The following is a 22,838-nucleotide window of genomic DNA, read 5'->3' as shown; positions in this document are numbered from 1 at the left end:
TCAATATGCCTATTTAAGATGGGGGCCTTTAAGAGAATAATTAAGGTTAAATGAGGCTTTCCAGGTGGCTCTAGTGGTAAAGAACCCACCTGCCAATGCAGGAGACATAAGAGACATGGGTTCCCTCCCTGGGTGGGGAAGATTCCCTGGAGGAAGGCATAGCAACTCGCTCCAGTATTCATGCCTGGAGAATCCCAGGGACAGAAGAGCCTGGCGGGCTACTGTCCATAGGGTCACAAAGAATTGGACACGACTGACGCTACTTATGAGGTCATATTGGTGGAGCCCTGATGCAATTCAACTGGTATCCTTACAAGAAGAGGAAAACACACCAGAAGTCTCTTTCTCTCATGCACGTGCACCGAGGAAAGGCCACTGCAAGAAAGGTTCCTTCAGTAAGCCAGGGAGAGCTCTCACCAGAACCCAACCCAGACAAACTTCGACCTGAAACTTCCAGCCTCTAGAACTATGAGTAAATAAATGTCTGCCATTTAAGCCACACAGCCTATAATATATTTTGTTATGGTGGCCCAAAGAGACTACTGCAAGTCCTATTTTTTTCAGGTACTTACTCATCAAAAAGAGCTCCTTGACTACAACCTTTTAAAACAGGGGAAGTCCTTGCATTTCTAATATAATAAGATTCTTCAATGCCACATTAGAAACCAAATGGTCCTGCTTTACTTAGAGAATACTACTATAATCTTTGGATAAAACTACATAAATCACTGAATATTGAAGTAAAAACAGGAGAAAGTAAAAAATAAGTGTTTATCAAGCAGCACAAAAGGAAAAAAAAAAAAACAGACTCAAAGCAATCTTAAAAGCTAAGAACTCTCTTTCAAAGAGAGGTTTCAAGAAAAAGAAAGTGACAAGAAAGGTAACATGCAAAGCACCATCTTGGAGACACAACACATAAATTAAGAAAGTCATGGATAATCTTCATCTTCACAAAGTTAGAGAGGTAAGACACATATCACACGAAATGTTAATGAAAGCCAAAAAGTAGAATGCAATGTGTGAGTTCGGTGGTACAAGTGACAGGGCTATCGTCAAAGCAGTCGTGACTCCGAGATGAGATCCCTAGATAGCTAGAGGGAAGCTACTGTATAACATACATGGAGCTCAGCCTGGTGCCCTGCGTTGCCCTAGAGAAGGTGGGAAAGCGGGGTAGCGGGAGGGAGGCTCAGGAGGGAGGGGATAGAGGTATACACACAGATGATTCTCTTTGTTGTTCAGCAGAAACTAACTCAACATTGTAAAGCAATTATCCTCCAATTAAAAGAAAAAAATCACTGTTCTCTGGGGTCTGAAAGTATGTCTGAGAACAAGGGGTGGAAATGTGGTGAACGGTGTGAAACTGTTCCAAATCAGAGGAAAGGCTCGTGCAAAGCCCAGAACAGAATAAGGAGCCAGGCCTAAAAGAAATGGAAGAATAGTGTTGAAGGACAGTGAAAGATAAGATGAAAAATAATTTAGGAACAGACTGTGGAGGGTCCTTAGAGTCAGAAATTAAGGAGTTTAGAAGATGAGACTTCCTCCTACTGAAAGTGGGGGTCCAGGGAAAGTTCTTTAGTGGGTCTTAATTAGGGCCATGATGAAAGAAGTATTTTAGAAAGAGTCATCTGGTGACAGTGTCTAAGATACAACGGAAGGACCACAAGAGCCTGAAAGGAGATAAGGCCAGTTAGGAGACCTCTGTAATAACTTAGGATAAGGCCTGAACACAGCGGGATCGAAGAGAGAGGAATGTTGGGGGGAAGGGATTTCACAAAAGAAAGATCTTCAGAAATTGTTTGCTGAGTCCTTAATCTTTGTTTCCAAAAAGAAGTAATATGTGTTAATTCTTTTACTATGGGGCCCTTCCCAAACTTCCTCTTTAGACAATGCCATTTTACAAGGAAAACTCATGTACTTGCCATGCACAAGTAATTACTGGTCTGGGATGTATTTGTTTTTTTAAGTGACTGTGGGTAAAAAATTGAGGATAAAAAGAAGAGATTAACCTTTGAAGTTCTGCCCTAGGTGGAAAAATAAAACAAAACCAGGTGTATGGGAAACCACGGATTTAGATGAGAAAGAACCAAGACATAATTTTCCATACATTTTTCTCATGAAAGTATAAGTATTCCTCATAGAAATACTTTCCCTAAGGAGAGGTTGTTCAGAGGATCCAATTAGACTGGGTATGTCAAAGTGTATTGAAACAAATAAACCATTCCTACATGTGGTAGGTATTATAAGGAAAATATATGTTATTGCAGTATTGCTTTCTACATACTCAATTTTCACTTTAAAGACAATGCTACTGACCTCTCATTACTCAGTCAGGAATTCATGGGAGTTACTGGTTGAGATAAGCTGAAGATAAAGCATGGATCATTAAAGTAACACACAGATTCACTCTGAGAAAATACTAGATTTCAAGGGCTTAAATCCAAACCACTGACCTCATCACTAATCATCTATGTTAATCAGCCCAGTTAGGAGTTACAACAAAAATACCACTGGATTCTTCTTTCAAACTACCTGGTGTACTAGATTTCACTACTCAAAATCTGAGGATTCCACTATTTAAAATCAGAAGATTTCCTCAAGTTTTCATTAGTTACAAAACAGTTATGCTTCTTGTATGAGCAATAAGAGTAACAATCTATTCAACACTGTATGGTATTTACCTTTCTAGCCTTTAAAAAAAAAAATCCCATTTTATGTTTGCTCAATATAAAAAAGAAAGAAAAATTCTATATCAGTTGTTCAGGTTCATATAAGATCTAATTGCCTCATACACTATAATTTTGCTACCGGTTTACAATTAGCATGCATTTCTCATGCATGAGTTGACCCAATTACATAACAAATTTTGCCTTTGGGGATTTCTCTTGACTGCTTGTCTTCTGTCCACCATACAACTCAATTTCACACCATCAGCAGCTTGAACATGGCCACAGTCAGTCTCTGTCAAAGTGATTTATTTAAATTACAAACAGAGACCAGATCCCCAGACAATCAACTCTACCCTCATGCTCACCCTTTATACTCAGTGTACCTTTGAATCAAATCTTTTAATAGACCATAGACACTGCTATTCAATTATTAGGCCATGTTTATCTCCAATAATCTAATATTTTTGAAGCCAACTCACAAAATCTTAGGGAACCAAATCAGCAGTATCCATGTGAGCTTATTAATGGGCATATAATTTATTTTGCATTCTAAGAAGTCAATGAAAAATTATGTAGCTATCCCAAAAAAAAACTAAAAACAATTACATTTCAATATCAAATTACAGACAGACTCTTTGCTATAATGCTAAAAAAAAAAAAAAAAAGAAGGGCTTCAACCTGAACTTTTCTTGTAAAGCAAGTAAGCATTTCTGGGTATGCTAAATGTGAAAATAGTAATAAAAGGGGATATTTGGGCAACAGGACAGATAACCATAATGATAGATGCTACAGGTAAGGGACTAAATATAGAACAGGTGAAAATTCTATTGTCTATGGGCCAGTGATTTAAGGAAAGGGAGTTCTAAAGATTCCCACTGAAGCCAACATACATAGGTGCACTTACACATGCACTCATGTGCACACAAACACACACACAACACACACATACACACATACACACACTTGAATATTTCTTCTGTGAGTCAAGGCACAAATCTTGACAAATCACATAATGGTATACTTACCATTTTAGTCACTCTGTAAAATACAAGATTTGTCATCTGGGTCCTTTTTTTCCTTCCCCTTCATACAATATTTCTCCACCACCTGAAATAAATTAGAAAATAAACATCTCGATTTTATCTACAGCACTAAGATTGTCACAGTCTCTAGGGGTGGAACTTCATCATTTTATTTCACAATTTATCCCCAGACTGTCTCAGCTAATTGAAAATGCAGTTTATATTAGTGTGTAAACAGAAAAGCACATCAATACTCTTCTCCAGGCTGGACTGAGTCCCTTAGATGTCTGGGGGTGATTCTGCCTTACTATCCTGCTGCAGATTTCCTGAATTCACTCCTTATAAACTTGAAGGTGGTAACCACGTGAATTAGAAACTGCCTTTACAATTATGCCAGAACTATAAGGACAACAGAAGAAAGACTTTTTTTAATGTTCGAAGTCACAGGAATTCCTCAATTCATGTTTATAAGTTGTAATTTAAGAACGTTTTTCTAAATATCACTAAGTAAAGAAAATGTGAAAATGTACTAAGACATTTCTGCCATTCCTGACTTTATACTCTAGAACTGGGGAGGTGGGGTAGGCAATCAGACATCTTCTGGAATTTCATGGGAAAACTTTTTTATTTGGGGAACTAGTTCTTTTTTTCACTCCAACCACTCCATAAATTGTGAAATCTTGCCTCTCTTCTTATTCTTTCTGCAGCTATACTAAGAGAGAAATATAGTGGAAGAATTTTAAATTGCAGCATTTAATAAATCTCCCAGATTCAATATGTTGGCATTATAGACTCCAAAAGAAAGAAGTTAAGGTTAAACCCGCTCTCACCCTTTTCATTACACACAATTTCAAATTTACAGTTGTATTTCATCCCACACCTTGGTAACACACGCAGACTAAGTAGGCATTTCCAAATGATTTCAAGCCTTTGACAAATGAATATGAGAATGTCTGAAAAAAAAATTTCATAACACTAACACAGTAACAAGCAATCAAAAATGCCCACTCATCCATAACATATTATCCAAAACACCTAGGAGTTGTCATTAAATCCACTGTATTATGTCTTTATACTTTCCTTAGTCCAAAAGGGATTAAAGGCAGTTCAGAAAGATCTGGACAATATTCTAAGATAAACCAAATACAAGTAAGGAAATGAAGCAAATGGAAAAATAAAGATTACAAATACCCTGACTTAGTTAACATACCTACATCAACCTATTTTAAACCCAGAGCTCAAATCTCATATCCCTTGTGATTTTCAGGATAAATCCACTCCATCCCAGCATCAGGAGAAGACTCTGGTGTCTCTATCTGACCTTCTTCCTCCCAAAACAGACACAATCTAGGCCACGTTCAAAAACATCTGTCTGGATTTGGCCAATATATTTCAGTGGTTTGGGTTTATCTGAAAGTAATGCAGAAAACTGGACTAGTCAAAATACCACCTTTCAGATTAGCCCATGTTTCTTACAGAAAAAAAGATCCTTGAGTAATATGGAAAGCCTGGGAGGTCATAGGAAAAGTTCATGAAGTTGTACCCTCATAAATGAATAATAAACTCACTAGACCTCAGAATATTTAACAGCTTTTTTTCTCCAACAGTAAATCCCTAACTTCTTGTGCACTGTTGGTGGGACTGTAAATTGGTGCAGCCACTATGAAAAACAGCATAGCAGTTCCTCAAAAAATTAAAAATAGAACTACCATATTATTCAACAAATCCACTTCTGGGAATGTATCCAAAGGAAACAAAAACACTAACTCAAAAAGATATCTGCATTCTCATATTCATTGCAGCATTATTCACAATAGCCAAGACATGGAAACAACCTAAGTATCCACCAATGGATAAATGGATAAAGAAATTTCAAGATGTATGTAAGTATGTATGCACACACACACACAAAGAAATATATTATTCAATCATAAAAAAGAGAAAATCCTACCATTTTCAACAATATTGATGGACCTAGAAGGGATTATGCTCAGTGAAATAAGGCAAATAGACTTATTGACAAATACTATATGATCTCACTTATATGTGTTACCTAAAAAAAAAAAAAGAAGAAGAAACAAAAAACCTGCACCAAACTTACAGGAAAAAAGGTCAGTTTTGTGGTTACCAGATGGGTGGAGAGAGGGCAAACTGAAAGAATGTGGTCAAAAGGTACAATCCTCCAGTTATAAGATAAATTAGTATTAGATATGTAAAGTACAACATGATGATTGTGGTTGACATAGCTGTATATTATACAAGAAAGCTGTTAAGAGAGTAGATCCTAAGGATTCTCATCCCAAGGAGAGCTCTTTTTTTTCTTTTCTTTTTATTGTATCTGTTTGAGATGATGATGTTATCTAAACCTACTGTGTTAATCATCTTACAGTACAGGTAAGTCAAACCATCGTGCTGTACAGCTTAAACTTATACAGTGATGTATGTTAATTATTTCTCAATAAAACTAAAGAAAAAATGATAAATCTCTAACAGTAATATTATGAAATTTATATTTTCTTCCTGCTATCTAAATAGTAATATGCCTCATCATGGCTAAAAGAACTACTTATAAGACTGCTATGGTTGATAACATCATGACTGTCGCATGTGTGTGTGTTAGCTCCTCCGTCACGTCCGACTCTTTGCAACCTCATAGATTGTATCCCACCAGACTACTCTGTCCATGGGATTCTCCAGGCAAGATTACTGGAGTGGGCTGCCTTTTCCTTCTCCAAGACTGTTGTATAAATTTGTTTCAAAAGATGTTATCTAAATTCCATACTTTTTAAAATCACCACTGTCTACCTTATAGGTTAAGATTAAGATACTTTAAACAGTATTTTGTATATACTGCTATGTATATAATAAACATAAATTTATACATACCTGTGTTATAAGGGTTTTTGCGTAATTAAGAATGGATCTGCAAACAGCCTCTGGTATTGAATAAAATGTATATTCCTGCTAAGGATAAAGGTTGGTGAAATGATCAGTTCTTTTCTTATTAAATATGAATACTGACTTAATTTGAATATAAATTAAAAGGCTTACCTTTGAATCAACTGCAATCCTTATGTGAGTTGTCACAGGGATGTCTTAAGTAGAACTGTTTAGTTCTTTTTGAAATAAATTTATGATAGTTGAAGATTTATGATGTAACTTTGTTTTATGCAACACTTTTTATTTTTTAAAAAAAGGTTCTCCAAAAATAATCCAAAATCAGAAACATTACTGAATGTAACTGCCAGTGAAACATATCTCTAATTTGCATTTTAGAAAACAAAAATAGAGTTTGATTTAAGGAAAGAATGAAGGGGAAGAAAAACGATGGAGGCAATCTTCAGTATTCGTGATCAGTGGGTTGTAAGGATGGGGTGGAAAAAACTAAGGAACAGAAGCCTTGAATCCTTAAAATTCAACTCTTTCTCTTCAAAGGAAAAAGTCCTTGCTGAAATAAAACGCCCATTTAAAGAGCAAACAATGGATAAACCTTAGAGAATATGGCAAAAAAAAAAAAAGTGTCTCTGTCTCTTACTCCCTAAACAAATTTTTTAAATATCATATAATTCTGTTTTTGAACTTTTGACAAAATTCATTCTCAGACTGTATGCTATGATTTTATCTGCAAATTGTGACTATATGTAGGTACATAACAAAGACAGCCAAATACCAGTGAGTTTAAAACAACCTGCTAACTAAACATTTCCCAGAAATCAATGCTACATAACTTAAAACATTTAGACACATAAATTTTGGTGACTGTACATGAAACACACAAAGTAGACTTCTTGTGAAAAAGTGTATGTCTTGCATATTTGTTCATACTTTTATATAATACAAATTTTCATTTATATTTCCTCTGGAGTACTTAACATTGAATTAACTTATTTCTAGAAAAAATGCATTTTGACACACTTCATATAATAAAGAAACATAATTACCACTTTAATAAGTACTCAACACTTTTTGGTCCCTAATATGTTTTGAACTTCTGCTAGTTTCAATTTTCTTTTCCAAGGAAACGCTATTAGCGAACAAAACTCAGCTTTCAAATCCAAAGCAACTTCATATGTAAGTGTTTATTTCAGAAATTAGATGCAATATGCCACTTCAACAAACACCTAATTTAAAATATGAAATCTTGAATACATACATTGAGCAAACATGAGATTTCTCCAGATACCTAACCTTGTATGTATATTCTGTATGCTTACTCACCACAAAAAATTAACTGATAGGCTTTAACATTTACCTATACAAGTTCTATTCTGGAAAAATTTTTTAATTGAGAATCATTTAAAATGAAATAAGACGCTGTTACAATAACATCTCTTAATAGCAATGACTATTATTTCTAAATACACAATTAATTTAATTAAATTGATTTGCTAGATAAGTCAATTTACTTGATAAACCAATTAAATAAATTAAAAGTGTATTCAGAGATACACAGGCATAACTCAGAAATATTGCATGTTCGGTTCCAGACCAGTTCAATAAGGCAAATATCACAACAAAAAGAGTCAAATTTGGGGGTTTCCCAGTGCATCTAAGGAGAAGGCAATGGCTCCCCACTCCAGTACTCTTGCCTGGAAAATCCCATGGATGGAGGAGCCTGGTGGGCTGCAGTCCATGGGGTCGCTAAGAGTCAGACACGACTGAGCAACTTCCCTTTCACTTTTCACTTTCATGCATTGGAGAAGGAAATGGTAACCCACTCCAGTGTTCTTGCCTGGAGAATCCCAGGGACGGGGGAGCCTGGTGGGCTTCCGTCTATGGGGTCGCACAGAGTCGGACACGACTGAAGCGACTTAGCAGTAGTGCATCTAAAAGTTATGTGTATACTATACTGTCACCTACTAAGTGTGCAATAGTGCAACACGTCTAAAAACATGTTGTTGTTGTTGTTGTTTAGTCGCTAAGTCATGTTTGACTCTTTGCGACCCCACGGACTGCAGCACGCCAGATTTCCCTGTCCTTCACTATCTCCCGGAGCTTGCTCAAACTCATGTCCATTGAGTCGGTGATGCCATCCAACCACCTCATTCTCTGCCGCCCCCTTCTCCTCCTGCCCTCAATCTTTCCCAGCATCAGGGTCTTTTCCAGTGAGTCAGCTCTTCACATCAGGTGGTCAAAGTGTATCTACCTTAATTTTAAAATATTGCTTAAAAATGCTAAACATTGTCTGACAATACAGGGTTATCACAAATATTCTATTTGTAAAAAAAAAAAAAAAACACATTATCTGTGAAGTGTAAAAAAAGTAAAGCACAGTAAAAATAGGTATGCCTGTAGTCACTGCTATTAATGTTAGGCTCTTGATAACTGTGATGAAATCACAGGGAAGCAATTCATAGATGAACCTGGCATATTTTCTGAGGATACCAAGTACTGCTGGCATCTTACAGCAACAAGAACACTTCCAAGTTGTCCAATTTCACTTTCTCACCGGAAATACAAGTCAGGGTTATTAACATCACTGAACAAATGGTCACCTACGTTACTGATTTGTTCCTGAGTCCTCTTCAGCCTCTGTAGTTCAGGAGTGTCTGTAACGATGCTGAAGCCCCTCCCTTTGCTTTCTTCAAAATCTCTTTTGTACTTGACCTAACAAAATTAGGAGTGAAAGAAAAAAAGAAAGAAAAAGAAAAGTAAACAAAAGAATCATAAATTCTGCTCAGGATCCTCAGAGGCCATATAAGCTGCTAAAATTGGAAGCAGCATCTCCAGGAACAGCTCAGTTAGCAGGTGGTACAGTGACTAGCGAGACTGCTTCGTTGGTGTCCCAGCAACCTCGTTGTGGCCTTAGGCAAGTTACTCAACCACTCTGCACCTTGGTGGTCTAATTCATAAAACGATGATAATGACAAAAATAACAGTATTTAAATGTGTTGTTGTTTAGTTGCTAAGTCATGTCCAACTCTTTTGCGACCCCTTAAACTGTACCCCACACCAGATTCCTCTGTCTATGGGATTCTCCAGGCAAGAATAACGGAGTGTGTTGCCAATTCCTTTTCCAGGGGATCTTCCTGATTCAGGGATCAAACCTGTGTCTCCTGCTTGGCAGGATGATTGTTTACTTCTGAGCCGCCTGGAAGCCCTAGTATTTAAATAACGCTCTTTAATAGGTTGAAAGATAATATCAAATGTCTTAGTTCACACACTGAGCCCATAGGAAACAAGCAAGTGCTCCATAATAGTTATTATTATCATCATTAACAGTTGTAATAAAACTGAAAAATAAATGTGGAAAGAGAAAGCTAAATCTTTCTTTTTTGTTTTGTTTTGTCAGTGACAAAGTATCATTTTGAGCCTGGACTGCACTATGGATGAGGGAGACATACAACATTATCAGCAGCAGCCCTGTCCTAACAAAGTTTTCATTTTATTTCATAAGGCAAAGCATATGGGTATGATTATACAGTGTTTAACTGCCAAATGTTGAATATGTAAATGCTTATGGAAATATTTATAAAACAGGCCACACCCAGAGATTAAAAGGCTTCAAGCACATGCCCTTGGCATACTGTGTACTGAGGTACCAAAGTTTTTTTCAGTCTTTAAATATATTTCTTTCTAATTACAGCCCAGTAAGGCTGAATTTTACAGTTTCCTCAGGGAACTAGAACAGCCAGTGCTTAATCTTACTAGGGTCCCATATCCTGTTATTAGCATAGTGACAATAACTGTGACACCAGTTAAATGCTCTGCTTGTTTAATAACTGAGATGGTTACATCACTTGAACTGTTCTTATTTCTTTAAAAGCCTAACTATAAAGAAATATTGAAACATATTTTTGATAATTCATATAATCCCCATTTCACTTTCATAATCACCAGCTTCAAATTAAAACATATTAATAATCAATGCACCTAATTTTAGCACCTAACAGATGATGCTGTCAAAGTGCTGCACTCAATATGTCAGCAAATTTGGATAACTCAGCAGTGGCCACAGGACTGGAAAAGGTCAGTTTTCATTCCAATCCCAAAGAGAGGTTATGCCAAACAATGTTCAAACTACCGCACAATTACACTCATCTCACACCCTAGTAAAGTAATGCTCAAAATTCTCCAAGCCACGCTTCAGCAATACATGAACCGTGAACTTCCAGATGTTCAAGCTGGTTTTAGAAAAGGCAGAGGAACCAGAGATCAAATTGCCAACATCCGCTGGATCATCAAAAAAGCAAGAGAATTCCAGAAAAACATCTATTTCTGCTGTATTGACTATACCAAAGCCCTTGACTGTGTGGATCACAATAAACTGTGGAAAATTCTGAAAGAGATGGGAATACCAGACCACCTGACCTGCCTCTTGAGAAACTTGTATACAGGTCAGGAAGAAACAGAACTGAACATGGAACAACAGACTGGTTCCAAATAGGAAAAGGAGTACGTCAAGGCTGTATATTGTCACCCTGCTTATTTAACTTATACGCAGAGTACATCATGAGAAACACTGGGCTGGAGGAAGCACAACTGGAATCAAGATTGCCGGGAGAAATATCAATAACCTCAGATATGCAGATGACACCACCCTTATGGCAGAAAGTGAAGAAGAACTAAAGAGCCTCTTGATGTAAGTGAAAGAGGAGAGTGAAAAAGTTGGCTTAAAGCTCAACATTCAGAAAACTAAGATCATGGCATCCGGTCCCATCACCTCATGGCAAATAGATGAGGAAACAATGGAAACAGTGGCTGACTTTATTTTGGGGGGCTCCAAAAATCACTGCAGATGGTAATTGCAGCCATGAAATTAAAATACCAACCTAGACAGCATATTCAAAAGCAGAGACATTACTTTGCCAACAAAGGTCCGTCCAGTCAAGGCTATGGTTTTTCCAGTAGTCATGTATGGATGTGAGAGTTAGACTATAAAGAAAGCTGAGCGCCGAAGAATTGATGCTTTTGAACTGTGGTGTTGGAGAAGACTCTTGAGAATCCCTTGGACTGCAAGGAAATCCAACCAGTCCATCCTGAAGGAGATCAGTCCTGGGTGTTCATTAGAGGGACTGATGTTGAAGCTGAAACTCCAATACTTTGGCCACCTGATACGGAGAGCTGACTCATTTGAAAAGACCCTGATGCTGGGAAAGATTGAGGGCAGGAGGAGAAGGAGATGACGGAGGATGAGATGGTTGGATGGCATCACTGACTCGATGGATGTGAGTCTGAGTGTACTCCGGGAGTTGGTGATGGACAGGGAGGCCTGGCGTGCTGCGGTTCACGGGGTTGCAAAGACTCAGACACGACCGAGCGACTGAACTCAACTGAACTGAATAATTAATGTTTAGGGTAGCTAACAAAAAAATGTTTCTGCAATCGTTACTTTCTGTATAAATTTGAAAAGTCTCCTTAGCTGAGCATGGAATGACTGTTTTTGTTGAGTCATGTTTGTTTTTAAATACTCAGTGCTCCCAGGCATTACTGTCCTTGAGGCTACTGGAAGTTTTCCTTTATATGAAGAGCTTAAAAGAAAAAAAAAAAAAAAAATCCCAGATGACAATAAATAAAAAGATACTCTCATCACTTTTAGCCTAAGAATATCTAATTTTTCCTCCACATTTTCATTTAAATGTCTAAAAGTACTAAAATCCTTACTTTATTTCCATAAGTAAAAGGTCAAATAAACTGCATTATTTTTCTGCTACAGAAAATACTGAGTGAGATTAGCCTTCTAACCCTCAACCTCCCAGCATGTGTGAAGATGCACACAGGCACATTCTCAGGGTTTTGTGCCTAACTAAGCAGGGAAGCCATTTAGCTTTGCTTGAAGTAAACGCTAGGGCGCAGAGCAGTTATAAAAGTAAGAAAGATGGCAACGTTACAATAAGAGCAAGGGGAATGAAGAAGTAAGAATAAAAATCTAGAAGCCAAGTTTTAACATCCTTAACATCCATTTCAGAGAAGGCACAATCACATATTCTTTTTGTGATGAGCTTGGAATTTTGTATGTTTTTTAATGGCAATTTCCAAAGGAAGAACTGAAAAGAAAAACCATTAAATTCCAGAATCATAGCTTTCAAGTTAATTACCATTTAAGAGTCCTTTCCACATTCACAAGACACATAAGAGTCATCTGATTAGGGCTTGCCTCGTTAAGTGATTAGTTTTAAAGAATATACAATTATCTCCATAATTGATTTGCAGAGTTTTTAGATGTTTAATCCTTTTTTAATGGAGTGACCCACAACCATACTCAGCACCAACACAAGCACCAGTCCACGCAGTAAATCTTGACAGCTCACAGGGAGCTTTTGAGCCCTTCATCAGTCCCTCTCTTTTCCATACTCCCAGCCACTTATATCCTATCTCTCTACTTAGGTCTAATTTTAAATATTATATCTGATGATCTGCCAGGTATGCATAGTCTGATTCTGAGAGACAACTGGATACAAAAATAGTAGATGCCAGGGGCCGGGGGCAGGGGTTGCAGGGTAGAGAGTGGGGAATGGGGAGTTAGTATTTAATGGGGACAGACTTTCAGTTTAGGAAGGAGTTCAGGAGATGGATGATGGCGAGAATTGTACAATAGTGTGAATGTACCTAGTGCCACTGAGCTGTACGGTTAAATATGGTGAAAATAGCATGTTTTATGCAACATTCACCACAGTAAAAAGCTTTTTTAATTAAAAAAAAATAAAAAGAGCTCAGAGAACAAAGAGAGGGAGAAGATGCCTCTTTTCGGTTGTAGATGTCTCCTTTGCCCTCACAACATGACCCCATCCAACCAGTGAGCACCTGCACTCTGCACTCAGGAATCAACTCATACACAAAATCCAGTGTGTGTCCAAGAATCTGAGACCTGGGACTGTGGTAGAAACTCATGGGAAAGGGCTACTCTTTCTCCATGGTCTGGCTCATTTCATTGTTGTTCAGGATTATTGTTCAACCCCACAGATTACAGCATGCCAGGTTTCTCTGTCCTTCACCATCTCCCGGAGCTTGCTCAAACTCATGTCCATTGAGTCAATGATGCCATCCAACCATCTCATCCTCTGTCATTCCCTTCTCCTCCTTCCTTCAGTCTTTCCCAGCATCAGGGTCTTTTCTAATGAGTAAGCTCTTTACATCAGGTGGACAAAGTATTGGAGCTTCAGCTTCAGCATTGGTCCTTCCAATAAATATTCAGGATTGATCCTGAAAACTAGGATGGACTGGTTTGATCTCCTTGCAGTCCAAGGGACTCTCAAGAGTCTTCTCCAACACCACAGTTCAAAAGCATCAATTCTTCAGCGCTCAGCCTTCTTTATGGTCTAACTCTCACATCCATACATGACTACTGGAAAAACCATAGCTTTGACTAGACAGACTTTTGTTGGTAAAGTAATGTCTCTGCTTTTTAATGTGCTGTCTAGGTTTGTCATAGCTTTTCTTCCAAGAAGCAAGCATCTTTTAATTTCATGACTTCAGTCACCATTTGCAGTGATTTTGGAGCCCAAGAAAATAAAGTCTGTCACTGTTTCCATTGTTGCCACATCTATTTGCCATGAAGCGATGGGACAGGATGTCATGATATTCACTTTTTGAATGTTGAGTTTTAAGCCAGCTTTTTCACTCTCTTCTTCCACTTTCAACAAGAGGCTCTTTAGTTCCTCTTTGCTTTCTGCCATAGGGGTGGTGTCATCTGCATATCTGAGGTTATTGATATTTCTCCCGGCAATCTTGATTCCAGCTTGTGCTTCATCCAGTCCAGCATTTCACATGATGTACTCTGTTTAGTAGGCTGTAAAACTGAAGTTGCTGGCCCTCATTTGGCCACTATGCAATGATGATGAGGCCAACAGAGAGGCGAGCAAAACCCCAAGAGTGATTCCCGACATCATTCAAGCACCTGAATCTAACTCTTCCTAAAGCCAGAACCACCAGGCTTACCAGATGAGTGAGCTAATATCTCTCTCTTCAATAACCAAAAGAATTCTGGGGGAGGGAGGAGGGAGGAGGGTTCAGGATGGGGAACACATGTATACCTGTGGCGGATTCATTTTGATATATGGCAAAACCAATACAATATTGTAAAGTTAAAAAATAAAATAAAATTTAAAATAAATAAAAATAAAAGAGAAAAAAAAACAAGAATTCTGATTAATATGCCACCACCACCATGCCTACAAGGTATACACATGAACAAAAAGGTTCCCAGAAATACTGACATGTGAATTTCTCCTTGTTTACTTCTATGCTTTGGTTCTATTTATGACACATGACTTGGGAGTTTATAAAAATAGGGGATCGTATCAGAGAAAGAGCCTGGACTTAACATCCCATCCCTGTCACTTACCAGCCACCTCATAGGTCTTCTAGCTTCTGTAAGCCCAAATTTCCTCATTTTTAATTAGAGAGTCTGGTAATATCTTAACTAATAAGGCTGTAGGGACTAAATGAGGTAAATCACAGGGAGGAATTTTAGAATGTATGAGGCATTTTGTGTGTGTGCAAATGTCCAGTATTATCATCATAATACTGGTTTAACCTGACTTGAAAGGATTACCTAATATCTGTCATGAGACATCAAAAAGCATAGTTCTATAACAATCAGATAGATCATGGTTAATAAAGCCATATGATTCATGTCAATGTATGGCAAAAACCACCACAATATTGTAAAGCAATTAGCCTCCAATTAAAATAAATAAAATTATTAAAAAAAAACAATCAGCTATTAGTCTACATTTGCAAATTTTACTATTATTCTAGGATAGATACTTATTTTTTTATTGGATTTGTGTGAATGATCAGACTCCTAAAAAACACCTTGGATGTGTCATCTGGTGACCACACAGGTGAAGATGAATCCTGAACCCCATCTGTGCAGGTGCTGGGTGACAATCTGTCTCTGCCAAGAGGAATGCCGCAGGCTCTGCAAACCTGTAAGAACTATGTGAAGAGGGCTCTCATAAGATCACTCAGAATTCCTTGTCACTGACAGAGTGATTCTTACCCTCAACCCCTGGGAAGCATAATGAATTTATTCATTAAAGCTCAGCACCAGTGGTGATGCTCTGTGTGCTGCACAGGTCTTCCCCAGTCCTGAATGTCATGGCTTTTCATCTCCTATTAGAGCAGTTATCACCCTGAACTGCAATCACAATGGAGTCACAGTCCCTGCTCTAGAACATGTAGAACTCAGGGACAAGGCAAACTTTTATTGAGCTTTGTGATCCAAAATTGTGGCATAGCACCTGACCTGTGCAAGTTGATTAATAAATAGTAAAGAAAGGGAAGAAGGGAGGGAGCAGAGGAGAAAGAAAGGGAGTAGGCACAGACAAGGGAAGGTGGCCCAGATCTAGAAATCCAAGTGCTCTGTTCATCACTATGTCCAACTCTTTGCAACTCCTTGGACTGTAGCCCACCAGGGTTCTCTGTCCATGGCGTTTTTCAGGCCAGAATACTGGAGTGGGTTGCCATTCCCTCCTCCAGGGGATCTTCCAGATGCAGGGATCGAACTTGCATCTCCTGCATTGCAGGCAGATTCATCCCACTGAGCCACCTGGGAAGCCTAGATGCAGAAGAGGAACCTCCTATTTGGGCACTGAACTTGGTTCCAACTGGCTGAAGAAACAGGCAGAGCTGGGAAATCAAGCTACGAAACACAGATCCAGATCTGATTTGGAAAGAAATTGCTATTCATAGTGCTTATCTTAGTCCATCTGGGCTGTTATAACAAAAAAATGCCATTGACTTGGGTTGCTTATAAACAGCAAAAATTTATTTCTCATAGTTCTGGAGGCTGAAAAATCCAAAATCAAGGTACGAACAGACTCAGTGTCTGAAGAAAGGCTGCGTCTTTGTTCACAGATGGCCATCTTTCCACTGTAGTCTCACATGCAGTGGGGGATGAAGGAGCTCTCTGGAGTCTCTTCCATAAGGGCACCAAACTCACTTATGAGGGCTTCACATTCATGACCTAATCACCTCCCAAAGGCTCCACTTCCTAACATCATCACATTGGAGATTAGGTTTAAACATGAACTTTGGGAGAATAAAAACATTCAGTCCATCCCAGCACTGCTATATATTAACTCACTCAACATGAACTCAACAAGTATTCACTGAACCTCATATCAGTTGCTATTACAAACTCCTGCTCTGTCCCTTTTCTTTCCTTCAGTGTTGGATTAAAAATTATCATCTCTGGTCTCTTGTCCTCTATCCTGTTAAAAAGTATTTTATAACGATTCTACAAGTAACAATGGTGAATTATTCTAGGAATGTCATTCTCTGGAATGTCCTCCCCAAATATTTACATATTTAATCCTTTGTTCATTCAACAAATACTTACTGAGCAGCTACTATAAGTCAAGCATAGTTCCAGGGGTGAGAACAACACAGCAAAGAAAGCAGTAACTGACCTCTGCCTTGTGGAGCTTACATTACAGTGGAAGAGAAAGAAAAGACATGAGATTTATATAATTTGAATAAATGGTGCATGAGCGGTAAGTGCTAAGAGAGAAATAAAGCAGGAAGTGAGGTGAGGAGGATCAGGAATGCTGCCCTTTTAAAGAGAGCAATCAGGGACAGCCTCGGTGAGAAGGTGACACTGAAGTAAGATCAGAAGGAGGTGAAGGCTATATGTGAGCAACAACATGCTGGGCTTCTGCTTCATGCTGGACTTCAGGCTCTTTCTGGCCAATGCTTTAGCCCACTGAAGTGAGCAAAACAGAGGCAGCAGACCAGGAAGAAGGTAGGAAATTTTGGTCCTCTCTCCCCATACATGCACGTTCATGTCCTGCTCTTTGTGACCCCATGGATTGTAGCCCACCAGGCTCCTCTGTCCATGGGATCTTCCAGGCAAGAATACTGGAGTGGGTTGTCATTTCCTCCTCCAGGGCATCCTCCCAACCCAGGGGCTGAACCCACATCTCCTGCTTGGCAGGCAGATTCTTTACCGCTGAGCCACCTGGGAACCCCCCTCCCTCCCCAGTTGTCCACTGTTAGAGAAATGTTCCAGGACCACAGAAGTCAGGGAGACTTCCTGGGCCCAGCCTGAGAAGCTGGCCTCCTTGGGAGACCTAGCCAGGTGAAATGCATCTCTTGTCAGAAATGGCAGGAAGGACCCAGGAAGAGGGAGTACAGAGTCCAGACACGGCTGAGTTCAGCGAAAGGACGCGCAGTGCCTGGGAAGCAATGCGGTTTGTTTCCCGTATGCTGATCCCTTCAAGACTAAATAAACACATGTTGAAAATGCACTCTTAAACTCAAACGATCCATGTTGTTGTGCGGCAGAAACTAACACGACATTGTGAAGCAACTACCCTCCAATTTTTTTAATGAACTAATTATATTAAATTTTTAAAAATCAAATTCAAGAAATATACCCAATGGGCAATGTAAATTGCCATATTTTTCTTCAGAAGTATCTTTAAAATGTATTTCAAATACTGAATGCTACTACAATTGACATGCTACATACACATGTAAATGAATATGTACACACACATAAACACACACACATTTCTCTTCCTGTATTACAGATCAGAACCCTAAATCAAGAACCAAAAGATCTAAATTTAAACCCTAATTCTGTCCTGTGATCTTTTATAATTTGTTCAGTTTCTCTAACACTCTTCATCGTCTGCTATAAAATGGAAAAAGGAAAGGGAAAAAAAAAGTAACGTGCTACATGGTGTTTGGAGGGTTAACATAAATAACGTGGAAACATCAAGCAGGGACATGCCCTTACTAGGTCCTTAGCAAATATTAGTTTACTCCTTCTTAATAAATTTTAAAAATGACCTTTATTGCTTATGTATGATTGTTTCTGCCAACATGTGCGTGCTCAGTGATATTCTGTGTTTGGAGTCATCAGTAAGCAACACTCACAAGTTCAGACATGGAGAGCCTGGAAACCAGGGCGGTTTGGCAAAGCTTAAGAAAAAGGCTCACAATGACTGAAAAGGAAAACTTAAAAATCAAAACAGTGAACGGAGCTATCAACTGAATTATTTGCTAATTCTGAGATATAAGTTCTCTCCCCCAATGCCATAATTATTAATCTTATAATAAACATAAATAAATGAAGAAAATGAAAATGACTAATGAAAAAGGTCATTCTGAGGCAGAAAGTCATCTCTGATGGAAAAAAAGCCAAGTGAACCAGAGACTGGTAAAATGCTAAATGATGAACCAAGAGGAGATTAAGTGAGATCTTAAGGTGGGCATGTCCTACAGTTCAACAGGTCTACCCACAAGTATGTTTCTCTCTAAAGGAACCCTTGCCCATGAGCAGCTAGGAATATAGACCAACATGTTCAATATAACATTTGTATTATCCAAAAAAAATGCAAACAACCTAAATATCCATCCACAGGAGATGAATAAATTATCGTATATTCATAAAATATAATATTATCCAGGAGTGAAAATAAATGAACTACAGATACATGGATCCATATGGCTGAATCTCAGAAACATTTTGGTGAAGGAGAAAACAAGCCAGGAATACACACATATGGTGGTAAGTAAATGGGGGAAGAGATTCAGAAAGCATAACATCCAGAAGAGCTGTGAGGAGACATGATCATGGAAGGATGCCCTGGGAGCTTCAATGTTCACGTGACGTTCAAGTTCTTCATTTGGAAGGTAGATCCATGTGCAATCCTTTTATTATCAAGATGTAAAACTTACACGGATGCTCCATATATTCTTTTGTACTGATCAAACATTTTACAATAAAAGTATTTTCAAAGAACGCAGGGACAGAGTTTTAAAACCTCGGATGAATAGGGGAAGCTGAATTTACCAGAGGATAAAGAAAAGTCATGAGCAAGAAAACAGAAAAAGAATCTCAGAGCCAGGAATCAGCTGATACTTTCAGTTAGCTTACAGACAAGGTTTGGGTTTTCCATTAAGTGGCCAGTGACCTAGACAGTGGCCACTGTAGGCAGAAAGTTAGTCTTTCTAAGTTTCTTTGTCTTAATGAAGCTGTTTTACTATGTTGGCAAATACTGAAATGAAGCAAAAAGGCAGGAAAAGAGAACTTGAGAGAGGATTAAAAGGTTTCCAAAAGTGGATTAATGAGCAATGGTTAGCAGTACAAGAGGATTCTTGCTGAATCGCAACAGACCAGAGGGCTAAGAATCCAGGGGCAGAAGAGGAAGCAAAAGGAGAATATTATTTAGCATTAAAGCAGCTTACTTGTCCAAAAAGGTTTAACAGAAGACTAAAATCTACAGGCATATTTATGACTGATTCATATTATTCTGCTCTTTATCTCACACATTTTAAAGTCTCCATCTGATACAATAAAATCAATGACCAGTTTTATGATCTTTCATGCCACGATGGATACTTTACTTTTCTTCCAGGTGAGACTGGGGAGAGTCATGTCATTTTCCAACTACATGCAAAATTCTTAGTTTGATCTGCAAAATTCACTCAATTATGTACCATCTTGTATAGTTCAGTAGATTTCAAAGTACTGGAGAATGTGTACCATATGCTTCATTCTATCTCATCACATTCTGCTTGGTGCTAAGCATATATTAAAAGCTTAATAACTATTTCATGATTGATTACTATCCAGTTTTGTATTTTTAATGCCTAAAATGCAGAAAATTGGCTAATCTCGCAATGCTAGTTGGGAATAAAACAACTACAAAGGAAAATCTGATTAAGGCCTTTTTTTTATGGTGAAGTTAATTTTAACAAATGTTAAGTCAAATAAGCTCAAAAGTGAATTTGCTTTCTTATAAATTAATCTCATAATTTGTAAATTTATGGTTAATTAAATAGAATTAAAATTTTAATTACCTTTTTAAACATAATTAAAAGGCATTAAAAATAATTTTCATAGATCTCTAAGCCTTCAATTAGCTTTCCACTCTATGTGCAGAGGTACTTACTAAATAATTACAGATTTGTCAGTATTCTAAGTATATTCACAACCCAACTTCATCAGTTTTGTAGTTCCTCTACCTTAAAATCACTAAAGTCTAAAGTTTATTCTAAACAAATACTCTGAATACATAATAAAAAGCACATCTTAATTAATTTATCAGTAAGCTAAAAAAATTAAAAATCACCCCTAAGACATTAACATGTAGCTTAGAGGTTAATAGCCCAGGTTAGAATTTTTACAAACTCCACTTCTTAATAGCTGTGTGACCTTAAACAGGTTACTTAACCTCTGTAAGCCTCAGTTTCCCCAAGTGCAAAAATAAGCATAATTGTGGTATAATACTGACAACACGTTTGTGAGAATTAGCTAAGATGATGATAATAATGCCTGCCATGTACTAACTCTCTATTACATCCAGGCACCGCACCAAGTGTTTATATATCACATGAGCAAAGCCAGGGTGGGAAGGCTGGCAGGCCATGTGTAAGGAGAGCGCAGCACTCAATTCCCGTAAGTTCGTGTTAACTCACGGCACCTGAGTATCTAGAGAACGCTTCCTACTGCACGGGCCCAGCACCATGTCACCTGTACCTGAGGGCTGCTTCAGTCTTTTGAAGATCAAAATAGAATGTGAATAAATAAATAGAAATGAAAATATGCTTTATCTATCTATATCATCTTCAGATAAATCCTAGCAGGGACACAATTTAGTGCTCATTTTTATTGCTGAAGGAAGGGAGTTTGAGGAGGTGAGAGAGCTAATAGGAGGCAGAAGTCTCTCTCTGGCATCTCCCGACATTGTCTTCCAATTCATCAGACAATGAAAAAAAATGCCAAAATGAAAAAATCCAACTGAAGACGTATATTAATACAAACAATGTCCTATAAACCAGCAAAGAGGAAAGTGGAAGTCATTGAATATTTCTTAGGGTGCCAGAATATCTGCATAAATTAAAATTTTAGCCAATTCATTATCTGTAATGGAACCTGTGGTGCCATAAAAGGGACAAAAATTATCACCCCAAGTAAAGTTTTTTACAGTTCCTGTTTTTCACCCAAAGTGTGTTTTCGGGTATTTCTTTTGAAGGAAACAATTATTTGAATTTTCTATTACTGAGGACCAGGCCAGGGAGAAGGCTGTTGGTACAGGCGGACCTTGGGGACTGTGGGTCCATTCCAGATCGCTGCTATAAAGCAAATACCACCATAAAGCGAGTCCCATGAATATAGAAGTCACGTTTACACTACACTGTAGTCTATTAAACATGCAATAGCAGTATGTCTAAAAAAACAATATTCATACTTTAATTTAAAATAGTGTGTGTTAGTTGTTCAGTCATGCCTGATTCTTTGTGACTCCATGGACTGCAGCCCACCAGGCTCTGTCTATGGGATTTTCCAGGCAAGGATACTGGAGTGGGTTGCCATTTTCTTCTCCAGGAGATCTTCCCAACCCAGGGATAGAACCCTGGTCTCCTACACTGCAGGCAGATTCTTTACCAACTGAGCAATACTTTATTGCTAAAAAAATTGCTAACCCATCCTCTGAGCCTTCAGTGAGTTATAATAGTAACATCAAAGATTACTAATTACATATCATCATAACAAATACAATAATGGAAATGTTTGATATATTGTGAGAGTTACCAAAGTGTGACATGGAGACATGAAGCTGAGCAAATGCTGTCAGAAAAAACATGGTGTCAACACACTTGCTTGACATGGGGTTGCCACAAACCTTCAATTTGTAAAAAACTCAGTATCTGCAAAATGCAGTAGAAAAAAAAAGCACAATAAAAAGAGGTATGCCTGTAGTGATGGGACTATTGGTTCAAACCAAAAAATCATATCTACACTGATAGAGAAAACTGGTGTGCAAAATATATACACAAAATGCATGTTTCAGCAAGAATCTCACAATAGAGAAACGCAACTAATCTACCAAACTCTGCCTATGAGTTATGGATTACTCTGGGGAGTTCATTAAGTATTTGGTGATGATGATTAACTTTTCCAGGAAACTAAAGTACCATCCAATTAACTATTCAGGTACTAAAGAAGCAAAAAACAATTAATATTCTAATACCTGATTTAGTCCTGAAGAGTAATTGACTCACAGAGTCTAATTCTTGCTGATTTATGTTTCCCTGTTACGTTTTAAATAACATATAATCATTCAGACAATTCATGAATTTTGATTTCTGGACACGTGTTCTCTTAACTGTTAATCCTTTAGAGAGAGCCAGTCTCATCCCATTACATGATTATGATTTTTTAAAATATAAACAGTCTAATTCACACATAGAG

At 37.9% G+C, this 22,838-nt stretch overlaps 1 protein-coding gene across 1 annotated transcript in view; it reads right to left on the bottom strand.

Annotated features, from left to right (window-relative positions):
- The window catches only part of NEBL (nebulette), a 379,950-nt gene that overhangs the window by 166,756 nt on the left and 190,356 nt on the right, over positions 1–22,838 (bottom strand). Inside the window, exon 4 of the mRNA XM_027559997.1 lies at positions 9,188–9,295. Within this exon, the coding sequence (XP_027415798.1) occupies positions 9,188–9,295 (108 nt within the window). The remainder of the gene's footprint in view (positions 1–9,187; positions 9,296–22,838) is intronic.

The sequence above is a fragment of the Bos indicus x Bos taurus genome, chromosome 13 (assembly GCF_003369695.1).
Source record: "Bos indicus x Bos taurus breed Angus x Brahman F1 hybrid chromosome 13, Bos_hybrid_MaternalHap_v2.0, whole genome shotgun sequence".
Lineage (NCBI taxonomy): Eukaryota > Metazoa > Chordata > Mammalia > Artiodactyla > Bovidae > Bos > Bos indicus x Bos taurus.
This window is presented reverse-complemented; position numbering and strand designations above follow the sequence as displayed.